General features: G+C 40.2%; 2 protein-coding genes across 3 annotated transcripts in view; one reads left to right on the forward strand and one right to left on the reverse strand.

Annotated features, from left to right (window-relative positions):
- colec12 (collectin sub-family member 12) overlaps positions 1–4,529 on the reverse strand; it is a 51,441-nt gene extending 46,912 nt beyond the window's left edge. The window contains exon 1 of the mRNA XM_035412538.1: positions 3,951–4,529. Coding sequence (XP_035268429.1) covers positions 3,951–3,957 — 7 coding nt within the window. The 5' untranslated portion in view covers positions 3,958–4,529. The remainder of the gene's footprint in view (positions 1–3,950) is intronic.
- On the forward strand, positions 2,806–19,295 carry clul1 (clusterin-like 1 (retinal)). 2 transcript variants are annotated; one of them, XM_035412543.1, is made up of 11 exons: positions 2,806–2,959; positions 5,678–5,804; positions 10,389–10,522; positions 12,421–12,558; positions 12,826–12,974; positions 13,883–14,053; positions 14,869–15,295; positions 15,664–15,792; positions 16,578–16,792; positions 17,247–17,425; positions 18,514–19,295. In XM_035412543.1, exons 4-11 carry the CDS (start codon positions 12,459–12,461, stop codon positions 18,533–18,535), a joined length of 1,392 nt encoding a protein of 463 aa, XP_035268434.1. In that variant the 5' UTR covers positions 2,806–2,959; positions 5,678–5,804; positions 10,389–10,522; positions 12,421–12,458; the 3' UTR covers positions 18,536–19,295. The 2 variants fall into 2 exon arrangements, with proteins under 2 accessions (XP_035268434.1, XP_035268435.1); XM_035412544.1 differs by lacking the exons at positions 2,806–2,959; positions 5,678–5,804 and adding an exon at positions 9,921–9,950.
- Positions 19,296–21,197: the final 1,902 nt, after the last annotated feature.

Consider the following 21,197-nt stretch of genomic DNA (forward strand, 5'->3'; position numbering starts at 1 on the left):
TACATGTGAAGTGACTGATTGACAAAGGATTCCACACACTAAGGATTTCTAAGGCCTACATTTCCGTGACTGGAGACTGAAAGGGACTCATAAATAACCTGTAGGCACTGCAGCCCTCTGGGACTAGACTTTAAAAATCACTGCTCGAGGGTACCATGGTACTCGATGTTACAGTTGTGGCGGTAATAAATTCATTATTGGAGACAAAATATTGGTTTGGGACATGAGTCACAGTTAAGACTTAAGCAACTGTTACAAAATGCTGATTTCACAACTTATTTTACTGCAACACAAATAAGACTCTGTCATGTCTAATCTCTTAGACTTAAATTTAATTTCTGTTTCATGCATTCCATGTTTGAAGACGTGTCAATGGCAGAGTAAAAAAAACAAAAAACTACACTTCATATTGGAAACCAAACCCTTGTGTGCGCAGGCGGGTTGTTTCAAGTGTAACCGAATAAGTATCGGATATGGGTCACTTTTAAAAGCAGATGCAAAAAATCGGACGTAGGCAAAAAAATTGGAACTGGGCATCAAGACCTACGGTGAAAACGTAGCCTTATAGAGACTGACACTCCAATCTTCATTCATTCATTCATTCATTCATGTTAGACAGTTTGTGTATACAACTGCATTTAAATCCCTCATGGTGTCTATATTGATCCATACACTGGGTATGACCAATCCACCATGGTTAAATAAGGTCAAAGTCAAGGCTAATACTAGTTCCCTGGACAGCACTGACAGACCCCACTAAACATAGGACCCCATGAGCTTTAATGTGTGCACAGTCCATTGAGTGGCATCGTTTAAAGTGTAGAATGTGCTGTGTTTGTATATGCATTGAATCCTTCACTGCCATTTCCATTCTCCCACAAAACCGCAGATGAAAATGGTTTGGGAGACACTGACCCAGAAAAGCTGATCCAGTTAGCCTAATGTTGGCCTTGAGTCATTTTCATCAGTGAGCCAAATTTCCTTTTTTCACAGCAATCTAAATGATTAAGAACAATGCTCCAATTCTTGGGATTCTGATGCCACATTACTCCCATTTATGTGCTACATAATAAGCAGTAATTGACTGACATATTGGTCATTACATCATTACAGTGATGATGACGAGAAGACAGAAACTTGCACTTGTTTTCTGTACTTATTGCAATATTTTTACAAGAATCGTGTTTCAATGAAGTGCTCATTTTTGCAAACTGAAGCTCCATTCTTGGGACATATCCCTGATTTTCCTCAGCTGGCACTGAGCAGCGTTCCAAATTTATACCCTGGTTCTGAGTGTTGAAATTAGTTTTTTGTTGTTTACACAATCCCCATCAAGTGTGTTTTCATGCAGTTTGCCTTTCCGCATTGCACAAAACAAAGCCTTGTTCAACATGGTGGCTACACACAGCCAAGTCACACTGGCAGGCATAGAACCAGTATCTTCACACATAAACTTATATTACTACAGGAGCTGGTACTAGTGTTATCTTCACTAATAGGCTCTATAAACATTAAACAAGACCAAGGAAACATGATAATTATCGAGTCTACTTCATGATGAATGTGAAGATGCACCTACATGCAATAATTCATCACATTAAGGTAACATGTATTGTCCAATCTAAATGTTGACAATAAAAATAAAATTGTATTGACTGCATTCTCATTTGACAAAAAAATGATGATAGCGTTTCCAGCATCACGACTTCCGTATCATTTTGTTGTGATTTATATATCGGTCAAACACCTTAGGCTGTCGCTCTGACTTGGTAAGTTACACATGCCTCTGTCCTCAGCCCACTCCCAGCTGGGAGGCCTGAAAGTGCTGCTCAGTGTGGATTCATCTTGCAGGCTAATTGCTAACCTGTGAAGGCCTCAGCGTTGGTGGAAATTGGGTGTATCTCCCGTGTACTCTGCGGGCTGAAGCTCTGAAGGGATTACCAATAAACTCTAATTACACCACACTGGAGAGCTGCTTCAGAGACAGCAGACACGGAGAAGACCAACGATGGTAATAACTTGCAGATGTGAGACAGAGGCAAAACCAATAACCTGACTTTGGGAAGGGGGGGTTACTTGTGACTCAGCCAGAAATGTCACCTGATCCATCATTAACTTGCTTTAATTTAGGCCTGTTCACCCATCTATCTAAATAATCACTGCAATTTGTGTGGGGGTAAATTAAGGTATCAAGTTTGATTTGCTTGCCTTTCCGTGCATCTTGGTTTTGTTTTGAAGGGCTTACAGCACACAGTAAAAAATAAAGAAAATCAACTTATAAACCATGGTAGGCATACAGTGCTGAACTAAGTCCCCTGTACAAAAAATTACTCACCCTGTAAAAAAAATTAAAACAAACTGGCAGAATGAAGATTTAAGACACACCATTGAAAATTACTTCTTTTTAAACAAAAAATACTGTTGACTTGAAGGCAGCACATAGCTGAGGAACCATATATAGTATCTGACAGTAATTGTATATATATGATAGTCTCTTAATAGTCAGGCCTACAATTACCATGACTCCCAACTGCAATTTAGCCATAGGTGTGCCTGCATGAGATACCGAACCGCCCAGCCCAGGTGTAAATCGTCGCAATTAACATAAGCACATTAATTTAATCGTTTTCAGGTTGACAGTTGCATAGCATTTGAATAATCTTAAAAAGAATTTGACAACAAGAGTCGCATTCTTTATGTATCCGCCGTTGGTTTTTAAAGGCGCAACGCTCAGAGTTAACACATGGAAATAATTACGCAAACGAGAGAGTCCGTTTGCCTACTACAAAAAAAAAGGCGCACAAGGAAAAATGCGTCTCTCCCGGTTATTTGAACTGATGGAAGACAGTACAGAACCGCAATTTATTAAGCATGTGTGTGATAATTGTCCCTGAACCGAAAATTATTATTTTTCACCCACGTTAAGAACAAAAGAGTGAACAACAGATTCGTCAAAAAGGTTAGTATCCTCAGGCAGCAGTGAAAACATGGACTCGAATCTTTATTTGGGCAAGATTATCTTCACAGAGTTTAATTATCATATATTTTACTATGATTTAATGTAGGCTATAGCGGTATTGCCTATATAGCACATAACTAATTCCACTTGAGGAATGTGAGACTGACTCCCATTACTCCTAACGGAAAATTGGGCCAGGCACGATTGGGAAACTAACAGGTAGCTAATGGACTTCCTCACTGGCTTAAACCAGGGATATAGATGCTGGATCCAGTACAGTATGCTGGTCCATTCCATATATTTCTCACTTATTCTGGTACATTTTATAATTCACAACCGAAATAAATTAAGGACGAAGTGAATACTAATAAATTAACAATAGAACAGTTCTCCCTCAACTTCTAAAACATTATGAAGATATACATTTGTGCTAGATATAAAATAAAACTGCCTGTGTTCCTAAACGCATCTGGCCATTGCATCGGATGGAAACATCTATGGGAAACAAAACTACACACTGTCACAGTGTACACTTTAATCAATGCAAACCACAATATTAATTTCAATTTACAATATTCCTTATAGTGAATTAAAAAGTAAAGCTCCAATCTTGAGTAAGTGAATCTGATTCTTTGCCAGCCTAAAGCCCTCTGAAATGGCAATTCAAAATGATTCACTTTCACTACAATAGTTACTACTTTCAGTTACATTTTGTGCGAGCGACGATGCCGGGAATTATCCCGGATTCATGTTTTAACTAGGAGATGCCAAGTCATTTCACAACGCAGTCTGACTTCCACGGACCGTTAATCGCAACCAGATGTGTCACACAGGCTACAGTTTCGTAGCATTCGTGCTCAGACTAGTAATTCAGAAGAAAGTAGACGTGAAATGTACGTGCACGCTTACCTGTAGCCTATTACGCCTTTACCTTGTGTGGACATTGCTCTAAATTTGAATACATACATTAATTTAACTGAATTCGACATACCTTTCATTGTGTTGTATAGAGCTGTATCGTTTCTAAAGGAGATGGGAGTCTTCAGCCTTGAATGTTAGGCTACTTCTTGTGCATTTCTATAACATGCGCTCAAAAAGGCTCAGTTGAGCGAATTGCTATGTCGGAAACAGAAATTCCAATAGAGCACAGGTAAACTTGCAGACTTCCCAAGTTTTGAAAAAAGAAGAAAACAGAACTTGTCAGATCACCTCCAGCATCCTTTCAAAATCCCATAGTTCCGCCAGAACAGCGCTTGCAGACTCTATTCTGTTGCGTCTGTGGAAAACAGAATTCCCTTTTTCTTTTCTTCGGAAAGTCAGTAGTTGCAGCACTGAAAAGTGTTCGGTTATTGATGGCTCTCCTTCCAGTGCGCTGGCTACAATCAGAAAACCACAAAAATGTCAAACTAGAGAGGAAGTCCCGAGTATGCAGGCTTTCTGCTGAACCACGTGTTTTCTACATCTGTATGATTGCCCTGGTCTCCGCTTCTTAAAGGGGAAAAGGTGAAGATTCCTGAAAGTGTAAACCCCAGGACGCCGAGGGACCGCGGGGCTGGAGATGAGATTAGATTACTGGCTCGATGGAGCTTTCGTCCTTCGGGTGAAAAATGTGGGATTCATTATCTTAATTTTTTTAGGGACTACAGGGCGGAGAAAACGTCACAGGGATCATTTCTGACCATAAATACTTAAGTAAATAAAGTCCGCACTAATTTATGACCTACACCCCCTCCGTTTCCATTTATTTATTTATTTATTTATTTATTTATTTATTTATTTATTTATTTATTTATTTATTTATTTATGGGTGCATACATTAAGCATTAAGCACTACTTATTCTTCCAGGACACAATATTTATCATGTTGTTGGAAACGTATTCTACGAAATGTATGGTGCACTCTTGTCTAGTAAATGGAGAATGTATATACTTTTATATTTATATTAGATGGAAATGTGTTTGCTAAACATTCAGCCTTAGACTGCCTGGCCAAACTAAAAAAAATAAATAGAACAACAAATGGAAACTTAATTAAATAATTTTGTTTTGCGAGTATTCAGATCATCAGCTGAACGGGATGTGTAATTATTCTCAAGCAAATGTTTTGTTTCCCTCGATTTTCTACATTCTTCAAGGTAACAATATCTAATTCGTTTCCCATCCCTTTTCAGCAAATTATTTTTTTCCTTATGATTTTTCTTCATAAAAAGTTGTATTACCTTTGAAGGACCTTACCATGTTCTGACGATTTTATTGCGGAACTGGAACTGATGTGTGCGCGAGATTCTCCCAGACAACTTGTTAATGTGCACTGTGCTTATTTAACTCAATGTATGCAACTGCATCTTATACGTGAAACCAGTGGTGAGTGACAGAAAGTTCTGAGCATAGTTCGATCATTTTTTATTCAATATAAGCAGTCCTTTAAACCCATCATCAATGTTTGGCAACAAAGAACCAGTGGTAATAAGCTACTGACTTCAAATGTTGTATTTATCATTGCCATTTCATATACACATTTCTATTACATGTATCCACATGTGCAACATATGCTCTGCATAATGTATGAAATATGTTATTTCCGAATAGCTCCTAATATAGATGCATCAATTATACTGCTGAGAAAGTTAGTAACTTCACTAGTGTAGCTGTGAACATTAGAGAAATGCAACTCATAGATAAACTGTTAACTAATACTCACTGTTGTCTGCTCCTTAGTAATTTACTGTGGCCAGTTTCAAGATGGCACCATCCTGATAAGCTGCAGACTTCTTCAGTTCTTCAGAAGTTGCCCTTTGATGAAAGGGGAAGCATGACCTACAGCACTGATTGGGTCAAGAAGAGGGTATGTATGTGGTTAATTAGGGTCTCACCATCATTGCCACTTTAATACAGTTTAAACCATAAAATCACAAAAAAAAAGACCTCGTCCATCCAGGCTAACAAAACATCACGTTTTAAAATTTTCATCGTGCCTCTTTCCAAAATCAGAGACACTTCCATCGTCGGTGGAGGCTCCAGTGTTTCTAACATCTCAGCTCAGGCCTGTTGTTTCACATATAGTATTTTCACGTTCTTTGACATAAACTTACGCAATTTAGTTTTACTAACAAGTCGGCTTATATTTAAAAAAAAAAAAAAAAAAGAGACAAGAAAGAGTCCACTCTCAAGTGTTATGAAATCCCTTGAGCTTTTCAGAGGGTAAGGGCAGGCAAAAACAACCCCCCAAAAAGCTTATTTCTTTTAGTAACCTGCTTTATAACTTGCACCCCTTTTTGGGTCTTGTTTAATGTCACCTTCAGGCATGTATAAGGTTCCCAAGCCGTCTGCAGTTATTTGTAAAGTCACTGTATCTTTTCCTGACTTCTGCAAAAGTGTTATTTTATTTTTCATTGTAATTGAAACTAGAGCCTCATATTAAGTATCAGTGTTGAGGATCATCTTGGAGTTATATGAAACAGCTGTATTCTAGGTTAGATATGTGCTCAGTTATTGATGTTTCAAATTTAGGGGTTGAGACCCGATTTGCGGGATCGGACCTTCGAACAGAAGTTTCACATTAGCCAGGTCAGTGTTACAAATTTGAAACTCAGGGGTGACTCAACATACCACCCACGCTCCAGCTCCCCTAGAAAAAAAAAGGAAAAAAAAGTCTAATTAATTCAAATTCTGATAATATATTCAGAGGGTACACAGGGAGAAACACTCTGATCACAACTTTCCTGTTCATCATTTTTCTTGCTCAGAGGATATTTATGTTGTCAGCACAATGTTAAAATGTGAACACTGTCTCTCATAGCTGCATGCACTTTCAGCTGGTCTAGGATCATGCACAGATGCCAGTAGAGGTCACCATGTGCATGGCTAGTGTTCTACTCCTGTGCTTTCTGCCTTGTTTATTTCTGCAGTGTCTGTCTGTCTATCATCATAGAATGTGGGTGGAGCAACGGAAATGCTGGTACTTCAGTAAATTTCCCTGATCAGGATCACCTGCACACCTGCCAGCAGCCATGCCACCATGCTCCCTGCTCCTGCTAAATAGCTAATGCTAATCAAGTATGGTCTTCGTTAGTACTTGGATGGGAGACCTCCTGGAAAAACTAAGTTAGGGTGCATTCAGCCCAGATCAGGCAATGCGGGAAAAACAGCAGTCCTCCCATTCATTTGAATGGGGGTAGTGCGTTTAGACTGCGGGAGTGGGGACCGCATGGGTTGCAGAAAAAAACCGCAGCGGCCGTGCGGGAAGAAGTAGAACCAGAATCAACATTTGCTATAACGCAACCCGACGTCACGCTGTGGTGGCTAATCACGTAGGCCAGCGATCAGAGTGGAAGATGCCCACGGGAAGAAGAGCCTTGTTTAAATTACCATGTAGCATTCCGCTGTTTACTGAGCAACTGCGAAGATATGGAAGAGAGTCTGAAATATAGCTTGGTTAATTTTGTGGACCCAGCTTCAACATCTGCATCTGGCTTGCAGTCTACACTGCAAAATAACGATAGCAAGAAGCTTTCTTCAGTTTGTGTCCATTTGTTTGAGTTAGCGGACAGGAAATGGAGGGGGGGTTAAAGTTCACAACATAACGTCACACAAATGGGCCACGTAGTGACATGCTCACACCTCCGCACAACCCTGCGGGAAGGTGCCGCATTGCCTGATCTGGTCTGAATGCAGCCTTACTGCTAGCAGTGGTGCAGGGGGGGCAGCAGCAATCTTCCCTCTGATAGGATAATCCCCAATGCCCAATGACGGGGATGCTGGGCTATAGGTGATGCCGTCTTTTGTATAAGATATTAAACTCCAGGTCCAGACTCCCTGTGGTCATTGAAAACCCCATGCTACTCATGGTGAAGAAGAGGGGGTTCCCCAGTGACCTGGTTAAATTCTCAACCTGTCGCCTTATCATTCCCTGATTCAGTTGGCTAAAAATTGTTCTCTCCCTCTCCACCCTCAGCTGATATGTGGTGAGCATTCTGGCGCAAAATGGCTGCTGTGCATCACCCAGGTGGGTGCTACACATTGGTGGTGGGTGATCACTGTAAAGCAAGTGTCTGGTTAAGTTCTATATAAATGCAATGTTTCATTCATTCATTCATTCATTTAATTCTGTACAAAAGACCTCCTGTCATCTATCTCTGGAAGAAGACACAGAGAGGTATGGGATTTTCTAAGCATGACCAGCATTATTTGTTGTAGAAGTTTAGCTCAGTTTGTTTCATCATTTTTTTTTTTTTTTTACTCTCTTACTTGTGATGTTGGCTACCTTTTTGTGACTAATGTTGCAGTGTAGGATGAGGAAGGTACAGCCATATTGTAGGTAAGAATATAGCTACAGCTATATAGGTCTAGCTACAGCTGCTTGTTTCGTATTCCCGCCCTGATTCTGGAATTCTGTCCTGTGTTTCTGTGTTGTGCATGTTTTATTTTTTTATTAAATACTGTTTTTTTGGCATTTATATATTGGACATTTTGTTATGTGGGTATAAAAACTTAAGACTTTTTTGGCCATGTCACTATGCAGGGGGGTAAAGTTAGAACACATTCTGTGATTTTTGAAGATTGCAAGCAAGCCTATAGAGAATCTAGTTAACACAGATTTTGGCAAGGTCACAGTCAAACTGTACGGACACTTCCTCGACACATATGCTTCATGCAGTGGCTGCTGTAGGACAGATTGAATAGACTTTCATGCTCAATTTCTTATTTTCGGCTTCTGTCCGGACATGTGTTTTCAGACTTTAGCTTTGTATCTTTCTTATTTCCTCACTGCCTTTTTGCATTGGTTTCAGAGGACACATTATCAGCCTGCAGATGGAAAGATTTTATGGAAAATGTTTTTTCATTGGCTGTTTTGTAGTCCCTTGCTGCCCATGTAAGCCAACATTAAACAGGAATCTCGGGAAGATTTCATAACTCTTTGATGCACACTCAATTTTAGTACAGCAGCGCAAAAAAAAAAACACCAAAAAAAAAAAAAAACTGTATAATCACTTTTAGGACTTCCTTGGCCAAAGGAAACGTAAGATTTCAGCATGTGTCTTACACATTTTGTCAACAATCAGGGTAGGGCCATATCAATCTTGCATGGATGATTAGGAGCCAAATTGTGGCTAAAATTATATTGTCAGTATCAGATTTAAAGGAGAAGGCAGCCTCACAGTACTGGAGTTGTCATTGGCATTGGATCTGACAACTGCTCATAACAAGTGATTTCAGTGGTAGATGGCACTGGTTAAATATACAGTGAGATGGCGCAGCTGAAAATGGAACAGGAGCTTTTTGCCAGCTTGCGTGAGGAGCTTAATGCACAGACATTACTGTAGGAGGTAGCGCCAAAGAAAGAATCAGCCTACCCTGAATTCTTGAAAAAATACTGAAACCTAGTTTTCAAGTGTCCTGTCAGATTTTCCATTTTCCATTTTTCATTTCCTTTTTTCCCAGTGACTTCTATAGCTTATGGTCTTTTTACAAGCAATCCATTTAGACAGCTGGATGTTCACTGAAGTAATTCAGGTTAAGTTTTTTGTTCTAAGGTATGGCAGGAGCGCCCCGACTTGCAGCCTCAGAGTTGCAGAAGCAGTTCCTGAACTATACATTTTGCTAAACTTCCATATGCATTCAAACCGTTTTTTTTTTTTTTTTTTAATCAAACCAGAAGCAAGACAAAATTTCACTTGTGAAGGGTAAAGCTTTTATTAATTCCTTCATTCTTTCATAATTCTAAAGTGATTTATGATACTCAATAATAGTATGTTGTACACTAAAACCCACAGTGGCAAAACAGTCAAGCCATTGTCTATAAATACATTGCATAACCGATCTGGAAAAGGCACCTTCCAATGGGTGTGATAGAAAAACACATTAGCCAACATTTATATTTTCAAGAGCCATAACATACACCTTGCTTTTCGATGCACTGGAAGCCAACAGGGCCATAATGTTTCCCTCTAAATGCTGAGAAGGAATCAGTCCCTCCCGATGTCCCTCACAGGTAAGTAGCTTGCCCAAACTCTGTGACTAAATATACAGTAGTGAAAAGCGGCGTTCACAGTAAGTGTATTTTAGGCTCATTGAAAACCCGGGTGGGGGAATTCCGTCACACCACGGAATCATCCCCATGAGTACCCACAAAATGCATTCACCCTGGGCTGGCCTTTGTTCCATGGTGCCTACGAGGGCATACTATAGGAAACTACAGTATGCTCATTTATTTTCATGCTCCTGAGGCCAATATTGACTCTATAGGCATATGTTTCATTTAAACTTTGTGGGAGGAACACAACATGGACCAACTACCCTCTAACTGAGGTGGACAATTTATATTAATAAAAATATTGGGGGTGACATGTCTCTTCTTTCTCCACTCCCAAACCTCTGCGTATGACTCCTGTGCGGAACTGCTATCTGCTGGATTAATGGCTACAATAAGTCAAATAAGCTAATAGGATCTCTGCTGAGAGGCCAAGTATAAATAGATTGATCCCTTCTAAATACAACAGTGAAACCAACCTGACCTCTGTGTCCAGTGCTACTGCACCTGGGGAAGAAAACAACACTTCTCTGGTGAGTGGAACATTTACCTGTCTGTCATTCTGCAGTTTTTAGATTGAAACCATTACTAGAAGGGATTATTCCCTCTTTTTATTATAAAATAACTTACATTTCAGCATACCCCTTTAAATGATAAATGGTTTGTTCTAGCTTGTTCTTTCTGTTTTAGATTTGGTGGCCCTAAGAGGAATCATAGCTATGCAACATGTTATAATCCTGTTGAAACAACACAAATCATTATAGACTTTATTAGTGTCAAAAAGGATCTTTTCAGGAGTACTGTCTCTTTTTAAAAGAATTGATTCTGGTTTCAGTATAGAAGGACCTCTTAAACATGTTTACACTGCAGAGCTTTCTAGAATAGCCTAATACTTTATAAAGCATTTCAGCATGTCAGTAGCATTATATTCAAACCCTGAGCCTCTTTTTTTTACAGATAACCCATAGGACATAGACTTGGGGGGAATGCTACATGCCCACAACAGTGTTTTGTAATCACGAATCAGGACAGAACTATTTTCCTCAGAGTATGTGAGGTGGCTTATCTAAGACATACAGCACTCTAATGTCTCTGGACACAGACGCCATATTCATACAGGTTAACTAAACAATGGAACACATTTAGGAATTATGGTTTGAAGTGGCTTGAGATGAGGTGCTTTCACTTGAACTTGAATTCAGTTTGAGACGTGGTGCACAGTACCACAACGTCAGGCCGCCAGATTGTTTGAGACAAAGCAGTGCTTAGCCACAGAGTGCTGAGCTGTAAAACAGCTTAGCTTTGGCCCCAGCCTGGATGTTTGCATGGCAAGCTCACATGACTATGCTTTATTGTTGTTGTTTACAAAGTTCTGCTCAGTCATAATAAATGGAAGTTGCATAATATGCAGAGACTCATGGTATATTGTGTATTGTAGAGTACTGGTACTGGTGGATGAGTAGTGTGTGTCATATTGTTTAGGTATGATTCAAATTGTGAAGTATGATCTGTGAGGCCATATCTCCCACTTTGTGTTCTCCTGTAGCATGTTTTGTCATTGTGATTGATGCATGGATATTAAGATCACACAAGCAATGTTTGAGTTATTTTAAAGGTGTACATCTGGGCTACCTGACCATGTTCCTGTGGATCTACTATCCTGTAGGTTTTCCCTCCAGCCTTAACATAGCACACCTCATTTAACAGCTAGAGACCTCATTGAGCTCCTGCTTAGTAGAATCAGGTGAGTCAAATTATGGTTGAAATGTAAACCTACAGGATGGTAGATCACTGGGAACAGGGTTTGGCAGCCCTGGTGCACACGTACACGCATGACACAGGAAAGTTCATTAATTGAATAGTAATGCATTGAGAAATTATGTTTAGAATGACGTTCAACAGATGTCATGATTCACACAAGAAAGTAGGATTTATGTAGGTCAGCTGGCCTGCTTCTGTTGCCAGAGTTTTGTGGCTGTTGTGTCATGTTGAAGTATAGTGCCACCCTGTGGTGTGCTATAAAAAACTAATCAGCTACCACTGCTTGGTGCCGTTTCTCAGGGGTAAATCCTCTTTGCTTTGGAGATTAACTGAGATCAGAACATCTAAGCAAATCTGTTACCTCATGGGCAGTTTCATAAGGAGTGACAGTGAATTATTTTGTTTACAACCACAGTTGTTGTGAGTTCTTACTGAAGGACTTTTTGGAACGGCATGTTTACGTGTGGTCTGGAAAAGAACACAGCCCCCAGCAACCTATTTATCCCATAAATGGACAAAACAGGAAAACAAAAACAGGAAAACTATTCTGTACTGTTTCATTTTAGTAAGCATACCCTTATTATGATAAAACTGTAGTGTTAGTAGTGTATTTAAATGGTCAGGCCGGGGCTGCTATTAACTTAATCGCTCTTGTTTTCTTCCATTGTAGCCTCCTTCCTTTACATCTGAGATAAGAAATCAGTGAATATGAGGGCCTTGCTGGTTTCAGTGGTTTTGGTGGCATCCCTCTTCTCAAAATGTGCCCCCGAGACTTTCACAGAAGGCCTGCCAGAGGACACACTCAAAAGTGAGTCAGCTTTTTGGTTAACCCTTCTGGAAAAGGTTCTGCTTTTTTCTGAAAATGTAACTTTATAGCTAAGAATAATGTCAGCATTAAATAGGATTACAGAGACCTGGTTCTTTACAGGCCATGTGCTAAAATGCACGTGGTGTGTAACAAGGCTCTCTGCTTGTAAAAATAATCTATTCTAAATACAAGAAGTAATAAATCGGTGAGTGAGGTGGGGAGAGTGCCTGTCACCATGTCTGTCCTGCGGTTCACCCTGCGGTTCAGGGCTATCGCTGGACGGGGAGACGTATGTGGAAGAGGAGATGAAGATGGCGCTGTTTGGTGTGAAGCAGATGAAGGAGGTGATGGAGAAGAACGAGGAAAAGCATGCGCACCTGATGAGGTCACTGCGACACAGCAGTGAAAAGAAGAAGGTCAGGCCTGTCAAAAGATGACAGCACTAGCTGTCCTCTAACCAAGGAAAAACAGCATATACATGTAGATACAACCCTGACATCTGCCTCTGATGATGATCATTAACCCATGTAATTACACTGCATTCTTCAGAAATGAAGTGCACAATAGATGTGCGTGAAGTCCTTTGTAGTTTCAACCAGAGTGAAGCTTCATCTGTGTACATGCTCTCACCCGGTTAAATGTCACTGAGGCAGTCGATCCCAAACCATGTAATGAACTGCAGTTGTGGGATTATGGTGCCATCAGAAAGGGTGAATTCAGGTCTCCACATGCTTCGTGTTCTCTCAGGCAGCTTGGCTGGGTCACAGGTGTGCAGCACCTGCAGCCATAAAGCTGTTTTGATAGGGGCTGCATTCCGTGGCACATCCTAACCTCTACTCCCCTGAGCGGGGGATAACTTCGCAGGATGTCAAAGGTCACTCAGGAGGCCAGCAAGAGAGTGAGGGAGAATGAACACAAATTAGCTCTCACGTGTGCTTCATCATCATCATGCAATATCCTAATGCACAAGGGTGGGCAATTCTGGTTCTGAAGGGCCAGTGTGTATGTGGGTTTTTGTTTCCACCAATTACCCTGGATAAATTAATTAACTAGCTGGAGCACTGGTTCACTCATAGATTAGATCAGAGAGGAAGTTTATATATAGGGATGCAAGAACAGTTTTCAGCTGTCATTCATGCATTTATCAAGAAGTGTATTTAAAATGTCAGTTGGCACAAATGTTAGGGTCTAATTAGGTCATTAAGACCAAAAGTTTCCATGAAAACCAGAAACAGTTACGGCCCTCGTTCTGCCAATGCAGCAAATCCTGGTAGAATGCCAGAGAAACTGACTGTGCTCATGGCAAACCGTACTTGTCCACTAGGGGGCAATGGAGATGGCGAAGGAGGTGGAGCAGAAGCTGGCGGAGGCAGAGCAGCAGTGTAAGGAAGCCCTGAAGGCCTCCTGGGAAGAGTGCCGGCCCTGCCTGGAGGATGCTTGCAAAACCTTCTACACCTCCACTTGCCGTCGCGGCTTCTCCACCTTCTCTTTCAAGGTGTGTGACTATGCGGCAACCCATCCTCTCTTTGCGCTTCACATTGCACTGCATTACATTACTGCCATTTATTCAGAGTGAAGGACTTGGAAGCGAGCATAAGGTCAATAGCGGTGTCTGTAGGAGCCATTTTATAGTTTAGTTTAACTTTACTGCAGTATTATTTGGTTGATATGCGTTAATTATTCAATAAACTTTTTTCTGTGATATTCCTACGAATAGTTTTGTTATGTTTGTGATGTAATGTGGTTCCTTGGCTTTGTTGTGATTGGTTCAATATCATACACTATGCCTCTCCTGATTGGAGAAAAAAGAAGAAACATGACAAACAAGTTTTTTTAGTTTATTCAGCAAGCATACAGTTTTTTCAATCAACACAGTAACTTAATAATAAAGGAGGACACACCCAACTCAAAATAGCAACATGGAGTAAACTGGATAAATTACAAAACTAGATAGTTTTGAAAGGACTGATTTGTGTTAGCTTAAAACGAATGCAATATGTTTGCTGCTGCATGACAATGGGAGCAATGGTAATTTGCTGGGATGTGAGCAAACTGTATATTTGTGAGTTAAAAGTGATGTGTGAGTATTGAATAAATTTCCTGAGGAAACTTTCTGATACATTTTAGTTTGAAGATGAAGGATTTGAGTTGGAAATGTAACTTGTGACAATTAAATTAACTAACAGAGGTGGCTAAGTTAGAATTAGGAGTACAAAACCACCAGTATTGATTGAAATATTTCATACTCTGTGCTGCCTTTTCCAGCAAAACAGGGCTCTGAGCAAACCATGCCTCTTCTGTTCTTGTCAGGTGGAAGACTTCTTCCGCAAGACGTCTGCCCAGTTCCAGCTGGAGGACAGCCAGGGTCTGGTCCAAAGCCAGGGCCTGGGCCTGGAGAACTCAGACGTGGAGATGATGCAGGTGGAGGACTCCTTCGGCCAGCTGCAGCGCAGAGTCAGCATCCTCTATGAGAAGAGCATGGAGCTGGTCACCAACATGCGCAGGAAGTTTGACTGCACCTTCCGTGACGCCTTCATCGCCAGCCTGAAGCCCAAGCCCCTCCTTCCGGCCCCTGATGTTCTTGACGCTGACTTTCTCAAGGGCATCGGCCTAGAGGAGGTCCTGGACTCCTTCTTTGACTTTGGCAAGAGCATGCTGGAGGAGTTCAGCTCCGTCATCACGGAGGTGTTTGAGGACATTCAGGAAGCTGTGCAGGAGGAGTCAGAGTTGCAGAAGGGTATTGTATCTGGCTGTTAACAGCTGTGACAAAAAACTCAAATCAATTAAGTCTTCACATGCAATTGGACTATATGAACAGCATCAAACCTGCTCAGGGTGAACTGAGTGTGCTGCAATCAGCTCTGTCATTTATATCCACTCTTGTTGGTTTAAAATGGTGAAGTTTGTCTTCAAACATATTTTTGTTAGGATTTTTTAGTTGTTGAATTTTATATGCACCATATTTTTATTTTATCAAATCAATGTGGTCTAATTCCCAGTAGTGTATATACCCTTAGTTCTTTTCCATAATAGTGTAAAATCCAGATGCATGAACTGCGTACTGCGTACCGACACAAGATTTTTCCTCCAACCGTGTGGCTCCAGGGGCAGACGTTTTCCCCAGCTGGGCTACGATCCAGAGCAAGAAACTGTGCAGAGACCTGCGCAGACAGACGTCTGAGTGCTGGCAGCTCCAGGGCCAGTGTGAACCCTGTCAGAGGACTGTGACACAAGGTAGGAGTGAGCTGCCTACATTATAGGTGTATGTGATAGCCTCAAACTGGCTGATTCTTGCTCATTAGACTGCGGAAAATAAATAACCGTTGGCCCTGCATGTCCACATTTAAAATAACCAGCTCTTATTGGATCTATGGGTACACCATGCAACACAGCAAATGATTTTGAAATGACACAGACACAATTCCGGCAACAGCTGAGAGTCTGACTTACTGCATCAGCCCAATGTACATCACTACGATATGCAGAAAACTATGAGCGGTAGGTACTGTACTTAGGACCCAATGGGGTATTTGCATTGGGTAGACTCTAAACTCATTGGCAGTGTTATGGAGTAGTTTAGTTGCATATTGAAAAACTAGTATTTTAATTACATTTTGCTGCAGTTTGCTGGTAGTTGAACCACATTCAATTTTGTGTAGTGGTTGTAATAGTTAACTTTTTTGTCATTTTGAAGTGCAGTTAGCTGCAGAAACTGCCATCTTCTTTTGCCCCTAACATATGTATTTTTTCAGTCAACTGCCAATGCAACACATTGCTGGTTCTTCCTTCTGAGCTGTATAGCTGCTCACCCTGTGTGAACAAAGAAGGCATTGCTCAAAAACGTGTCAGGTCTGGGAAACATGATAAAGATAAAGTTTTTAGATCATTTTTTATACATTTTTCTTTAGGTGTAGCTTTGCTGTAGTTCAACTACTTTCAGTGTGAAGTAAGTGGTAATTTGTACAACCACTCTTTCAGAGTAGTTTCCCTAATGCTGCTCATTGCTGATTTTCCCCCAGAGTGCCCAAGCGTGTGGGAGCTGCACAGGGAGCTGAACGAAGTCTCTGATCTGCTCAGCGTCTCCAGCCAGCAGTACCAGGAGGTGCTCCAGGTCGTCCAGAGGCACACGGACGACACCTTCAGCTGGCTGGGCGACATGGTCTCCCGGTTCAGCTGGGTGGTAGAGCTGGCCAATTGCACCGCGGTCTCTGACAGTGTGTTCAACATCACTGCTGTATGTGTGTCCTCATACATTCCTCAGCAGTTCTCCCGACATAATGCTGGATTAGCCCCACTGTAGATAAACCATTTCCTAACAGATGACAGCTGAGTTTTTGTGGACAAGTTGTCTTCTGATAATATCTCAGTGATGACTGAGTGATGAATGTCAAAAGTGATAATGCTGATGGTTCTAATGACAACAATTGTGATGGATATGATAATAATGATGATGATAATGTTTAGAATTATGATTATTATTATGGTGATGATGCTTATCATGATAAATATTGAGGTGGTAATGAGGATTATAATAATGATAATGATAATGGCGATAACTTTTCTGTTGACATTTGAAGAGCAAGATGATGATGATGATGATAATTATGATGATAATTATGAAATGATTATTGATTTTACTGGTAATGCTGCTGCTGCTGATGGTTATTTTCATGCTAACCTGTTCTCAGGTGATGCCCCACAAACAGCTGGGTGACAGTGCCTCAGCCGCAAATACCACTGTGGAGGTGAATTTTCTGAACTCTCCCACCTTCACCCTCAACGTCCCTGCTGAGCTGGAGGTCCAAGACCGTGCTTTTGTTCAGTACGTGACCCGGGAAGCCCTGGGCATGTACAAACAGATGGTGAGGTAAGACCTGTTATAGGAACGGATGGGTTAGATTCACATGCCACACTGGATAGGGCCTTTTGACCTTTGACCTTTCAGGGTTCAGCTTTGTTTCTCGTAGCTGCGGCTCTTGTTGCATCCTCCTCACCTCGGTAGCTCACTCACAGTTTATGCTATAAAGCTATGCATGGTGACTAACTGGCCACAGTGGTGAAAGGTGTGCTCATTAAACCTCTGTTAGGCTATCCTCATTTGCACATACTTTCCATAAATAAACAGTGCTGTGAAGTAAATAAATAAATACTTCAATAAATAAATGAACAAATCTTCGTCTTTTTTTGTATTACAAAATGGGGGGCAAGGTGTCAAGAAAGGCTCTTTACAAAGTCTGGTCAGATTCACACCATTAAATCTATGCACAGATATGTATGAAGTCTTCATTTTATCAGTGAATTGATTGGCCCCTCTTCTCTGAAGTCTACAAATCTGTTTCTTTTTGAAGCAGGAGACTAGTCGGCACCAAATGTCTTATTTTTTTATGATGGACCTCAAGTCTAAAACTTTCAACTCTTACATGTGCCCGCATATTACATCTTTTAACGACATAAATATGAGTTTGCCACTCCAACAATAAGTATTTGTTCCTTGAGAGGTTTTTGGTTAATGGTCTGAGCTGACATATCTGTGGGCAGCACACATTCATTCAAAATATGCAGACTGATATATTGAGCAGCATTAAGCAGTATATTATTCGGGGTATTGAAGTGTTGGATATGTGGCAGTGCTTAAAACAAGTCTTTTATTTTAATCCTGTCTGTGTGAAAGACTGATGCATTTCCATTTCAAGGCCAACAAAGTCTCAACAGAGTGACTCACTGGTTGCTTAATGAGGAACCTGTTTACATCAGATAGATGGCCGAGTTAAATTAACCAAAACAAACTGCTTTAGGGAAAGGCAATAAACTGTTTATTGTTTAGGGTCACAGACTGTCTGTGAACGTCCCATTATTTATTGTTGGCTTTGAGTCAAGAAATGATGCATTGCAACATCAGTGAGAGAACTATTAGTGTTGATGTGTTTGTGAGAATGGCCTCTCTTCTTTTTGCAGGAATGAAAACGCTGTGGCCTGAAAAAGCAATGGCTGTTAAACCATACTTTTTTGGTACAAAGGAAAAGGTATGAAATTAATTCAGTCATTTCAAGAACTGCTTATATTGGCTTTACAAGACATGGGAAAAAATACAATTACAATATGAACTATGCAAAACAGTAAATTACGCTGTATTTCTTTTGTAATTCAACTGATACATAAGAGTGTGGCTGAAATCATCTTTCCACCACATTTTATATTTAAACCCTTTTTGATATAAATAAGGAATTGGTTTTTAAACCTTTTCCCTAAATTGAACCAAAAGTGATGTTCTTTTAATTTTCTTTAAATATTTATGTTAGATTTATTTTAGCTTCAATGTTTATGCACATGTATAAAAATATATGTAAGGAAAGTTTATATACTATACAATGTGTTTTATCAAATCACATTCATGCTGCATCATTGTTAATGCATGTTAATGAAAGAAATAATTTTAGTGCAAGTCATATGTGTGAAGGAATGAGCCGGCAAATATTCTGTGGCTTTTCTGTTTTGTGACAACACAACCATCAGTGCAGGAATGATTCTGCCTGCGTACCACCCTGGCTGCCTGTTCATGAGTTATAACACCTTGGGCAGGACACCTGTCACTTTTCACTCCTCCAGGGGAATGCCACTTCACAACAGTCAGCCTCATTGTAAATATCAATGCTCTGAGTGTTCTTACAAAACAGGAAAATGTATGTAGAAGATTGCATCCTATGAGTTTATATTAACCTGTACATTACGATTTTCATATGGAAATAAAAAGACATTGTTAAAAGAAAATATAAACTTGAAAAGAAATGCAATTATGGGAAATAAAACAATGTAAACATAATTTTTTTGCATTTTTATTTACAAGGTTGCTCCATTGAAATGAATGATGAACAGACAAAGACAGCAGCACAACAAATTTACATTTCAGAAAATATATATCACAAATGTATAACAATGACAATATTTACATTTTTTACAAAATAATATTCCCTAACATAATGTATAGGCTAATAACCACTACTGATGTACAAGTATGTAGGAAGGGACTTAAGTAGGAAATTCTAATCAGAACTCATACATTGTTCATTGGCCTCCACAGAGGGAAGCATGGTAAGCAAGAAATAGGACTGAGGCAAATCCCCAAATTTAGGCTGAGATACTAAGGAGCGCGTGACAAGTCTGATGTTTACACTGACAAATGCTTAATGCCAAATTATCAAAGCATGTAGCCTAAAGGGGAAAAAACAGCTTATCATGTTGACTGGTTGCAAATGGAAATTAATAAGCATCAGGGCTTTTCTAAATGCAGTGGAAATTTTGCTGCATGGCAGGAGTGCAGGAAACTGAAGAGCCACTAGAGGATGCCATTGGGTCTGAGGACAAAATCTGTTGTGTGCAACAGTTGCAAGTGAAGCCAGTAGTTCAAAGGCATCCACTGCCACTATGAAGGCAGAAGCAGAGGGGGCTACTGTGACTGCCAAGGCATTGGCCTTACAGTAGAAACATGCTTTTTTCATATAGAAGAGGCCCAAGGAGGGAAAAGCTAGCATTGGAAGCTGACGCCATACCAAGAGAGAGATACCAAGATAGCATCCAAAAGACCCCTTACCAATGTTTTGCAAAAGCATAAACTAATAACTAAAATTATGGGAAACCAATAAGAAGATACTAGTGTACGGTAATGTGTAAGGGTCCTATTCAATACACTGAGGGTAAAAAGGACAGGTTGCAAGGTAGACTTCACTACATATTGCAACATACAGGTGGACAGGAAAGAATGCTTGTTTAATATTGTTTGCATATGGACTAGGCAATTGGATTCAGGGAGAAAGATGACAGCTTGCATGGTACATTGGTGATGAAATGAAAGTCTCCCCAGCATACAAGGATAAAGCTTTAAAATGGGAAGTCAATGGCAGACCATGGACCAAGGGCTTCCTGATAAAGCTTAGAGACCCAATACAAAAGGATAAATGACCAAGCAAAGAGAGCATAAGTAGCAGTAACTGTAAGCCAAAACTGAAGTTAAAAAAATAAATGACAATAGCACATTAAGAACATGTCAAAAAATCTCAATTTTTCTTGATGATGATCAAAGTTATGTCAGATTTAGGAATATGGGCCTAAAAGGTGATTATGTTGAAGTTAAAGCATGGGGACTGTGCTTTGGATGTCTAAAAAAAGAAAATATGAGCAAAGATGTTGAAATTCATAAGCTGTCATTGATGTGAATAAAAGCATCCCAGCATGCTGCATATTGATATGGAGAGGAAAAGGACAGAGAGAGAAGATGAATCACTAAGAAAAATCTTTTTAAAAAGTCATCGGTCAGTAGTTATTTGGTTTCCATCGAATTAAGCAGAGATACTGAGGCTGGCTTCTAAGAAAAAGCACTAGGCAATGCTAGTGTTCGGCTACAGATGCTACTGTGTCATCGCTCCAAGGGCACTGGGCCCATAGACAAGCATAAACAGAGAAGCGAATGCACAATAACAAAATTGTGGAACCAACATTACAATGAAAAGAACAAGATGCCTGTGTAAGCTGAACAAAATATGAAGTGTATCTAGCACTGCAACACTGAATGTTAAACACTACTAACAGAAGAAGATAAATCGTGTGAGTATGCCTAAAAAAAGGCAGGTGGCTGAGCAGCCAGC

The sequence above is a fragment of the Anguilla anguilla genome, chromosome 4 (genome assembly GCF_013347855.1).
Source record: "Anguilla anguilla isolate fAngAng1 chromosome 4, fAngAng1.pri, whole genome shotgun sequence".
NCBI classification, from domain to species: Eukaryota; Metazoa; Chordata; class Actinopteri; order Anguilliformes; family Anguillidae; genus Anguilla; species Anguilla anguilla.

Coding starts and splice junctions, on each gene's coding strand:
- clul1 (XM_035412543.1), top strand. CDS start 12,459: ATGAGGGCCTTGCTGGTTTCAGTGGTTTTGGTGGCATCCCTCTTCTCA. Junction 12,559..12,825: donor GCCAGAGGACACACTCAAAA/GTGAGTCAGCTT, acceptor CCTGCGGTTCAG/GGCTATCGCTGGACGGGGAG. Junction 12,975..13,882: donor ACAGCAGTGAAAAGAAGAAG/GTCAGGCCTGTC, acceptor CTTGTCCACTAG/GGGGCAATGGAGATGGCGAA.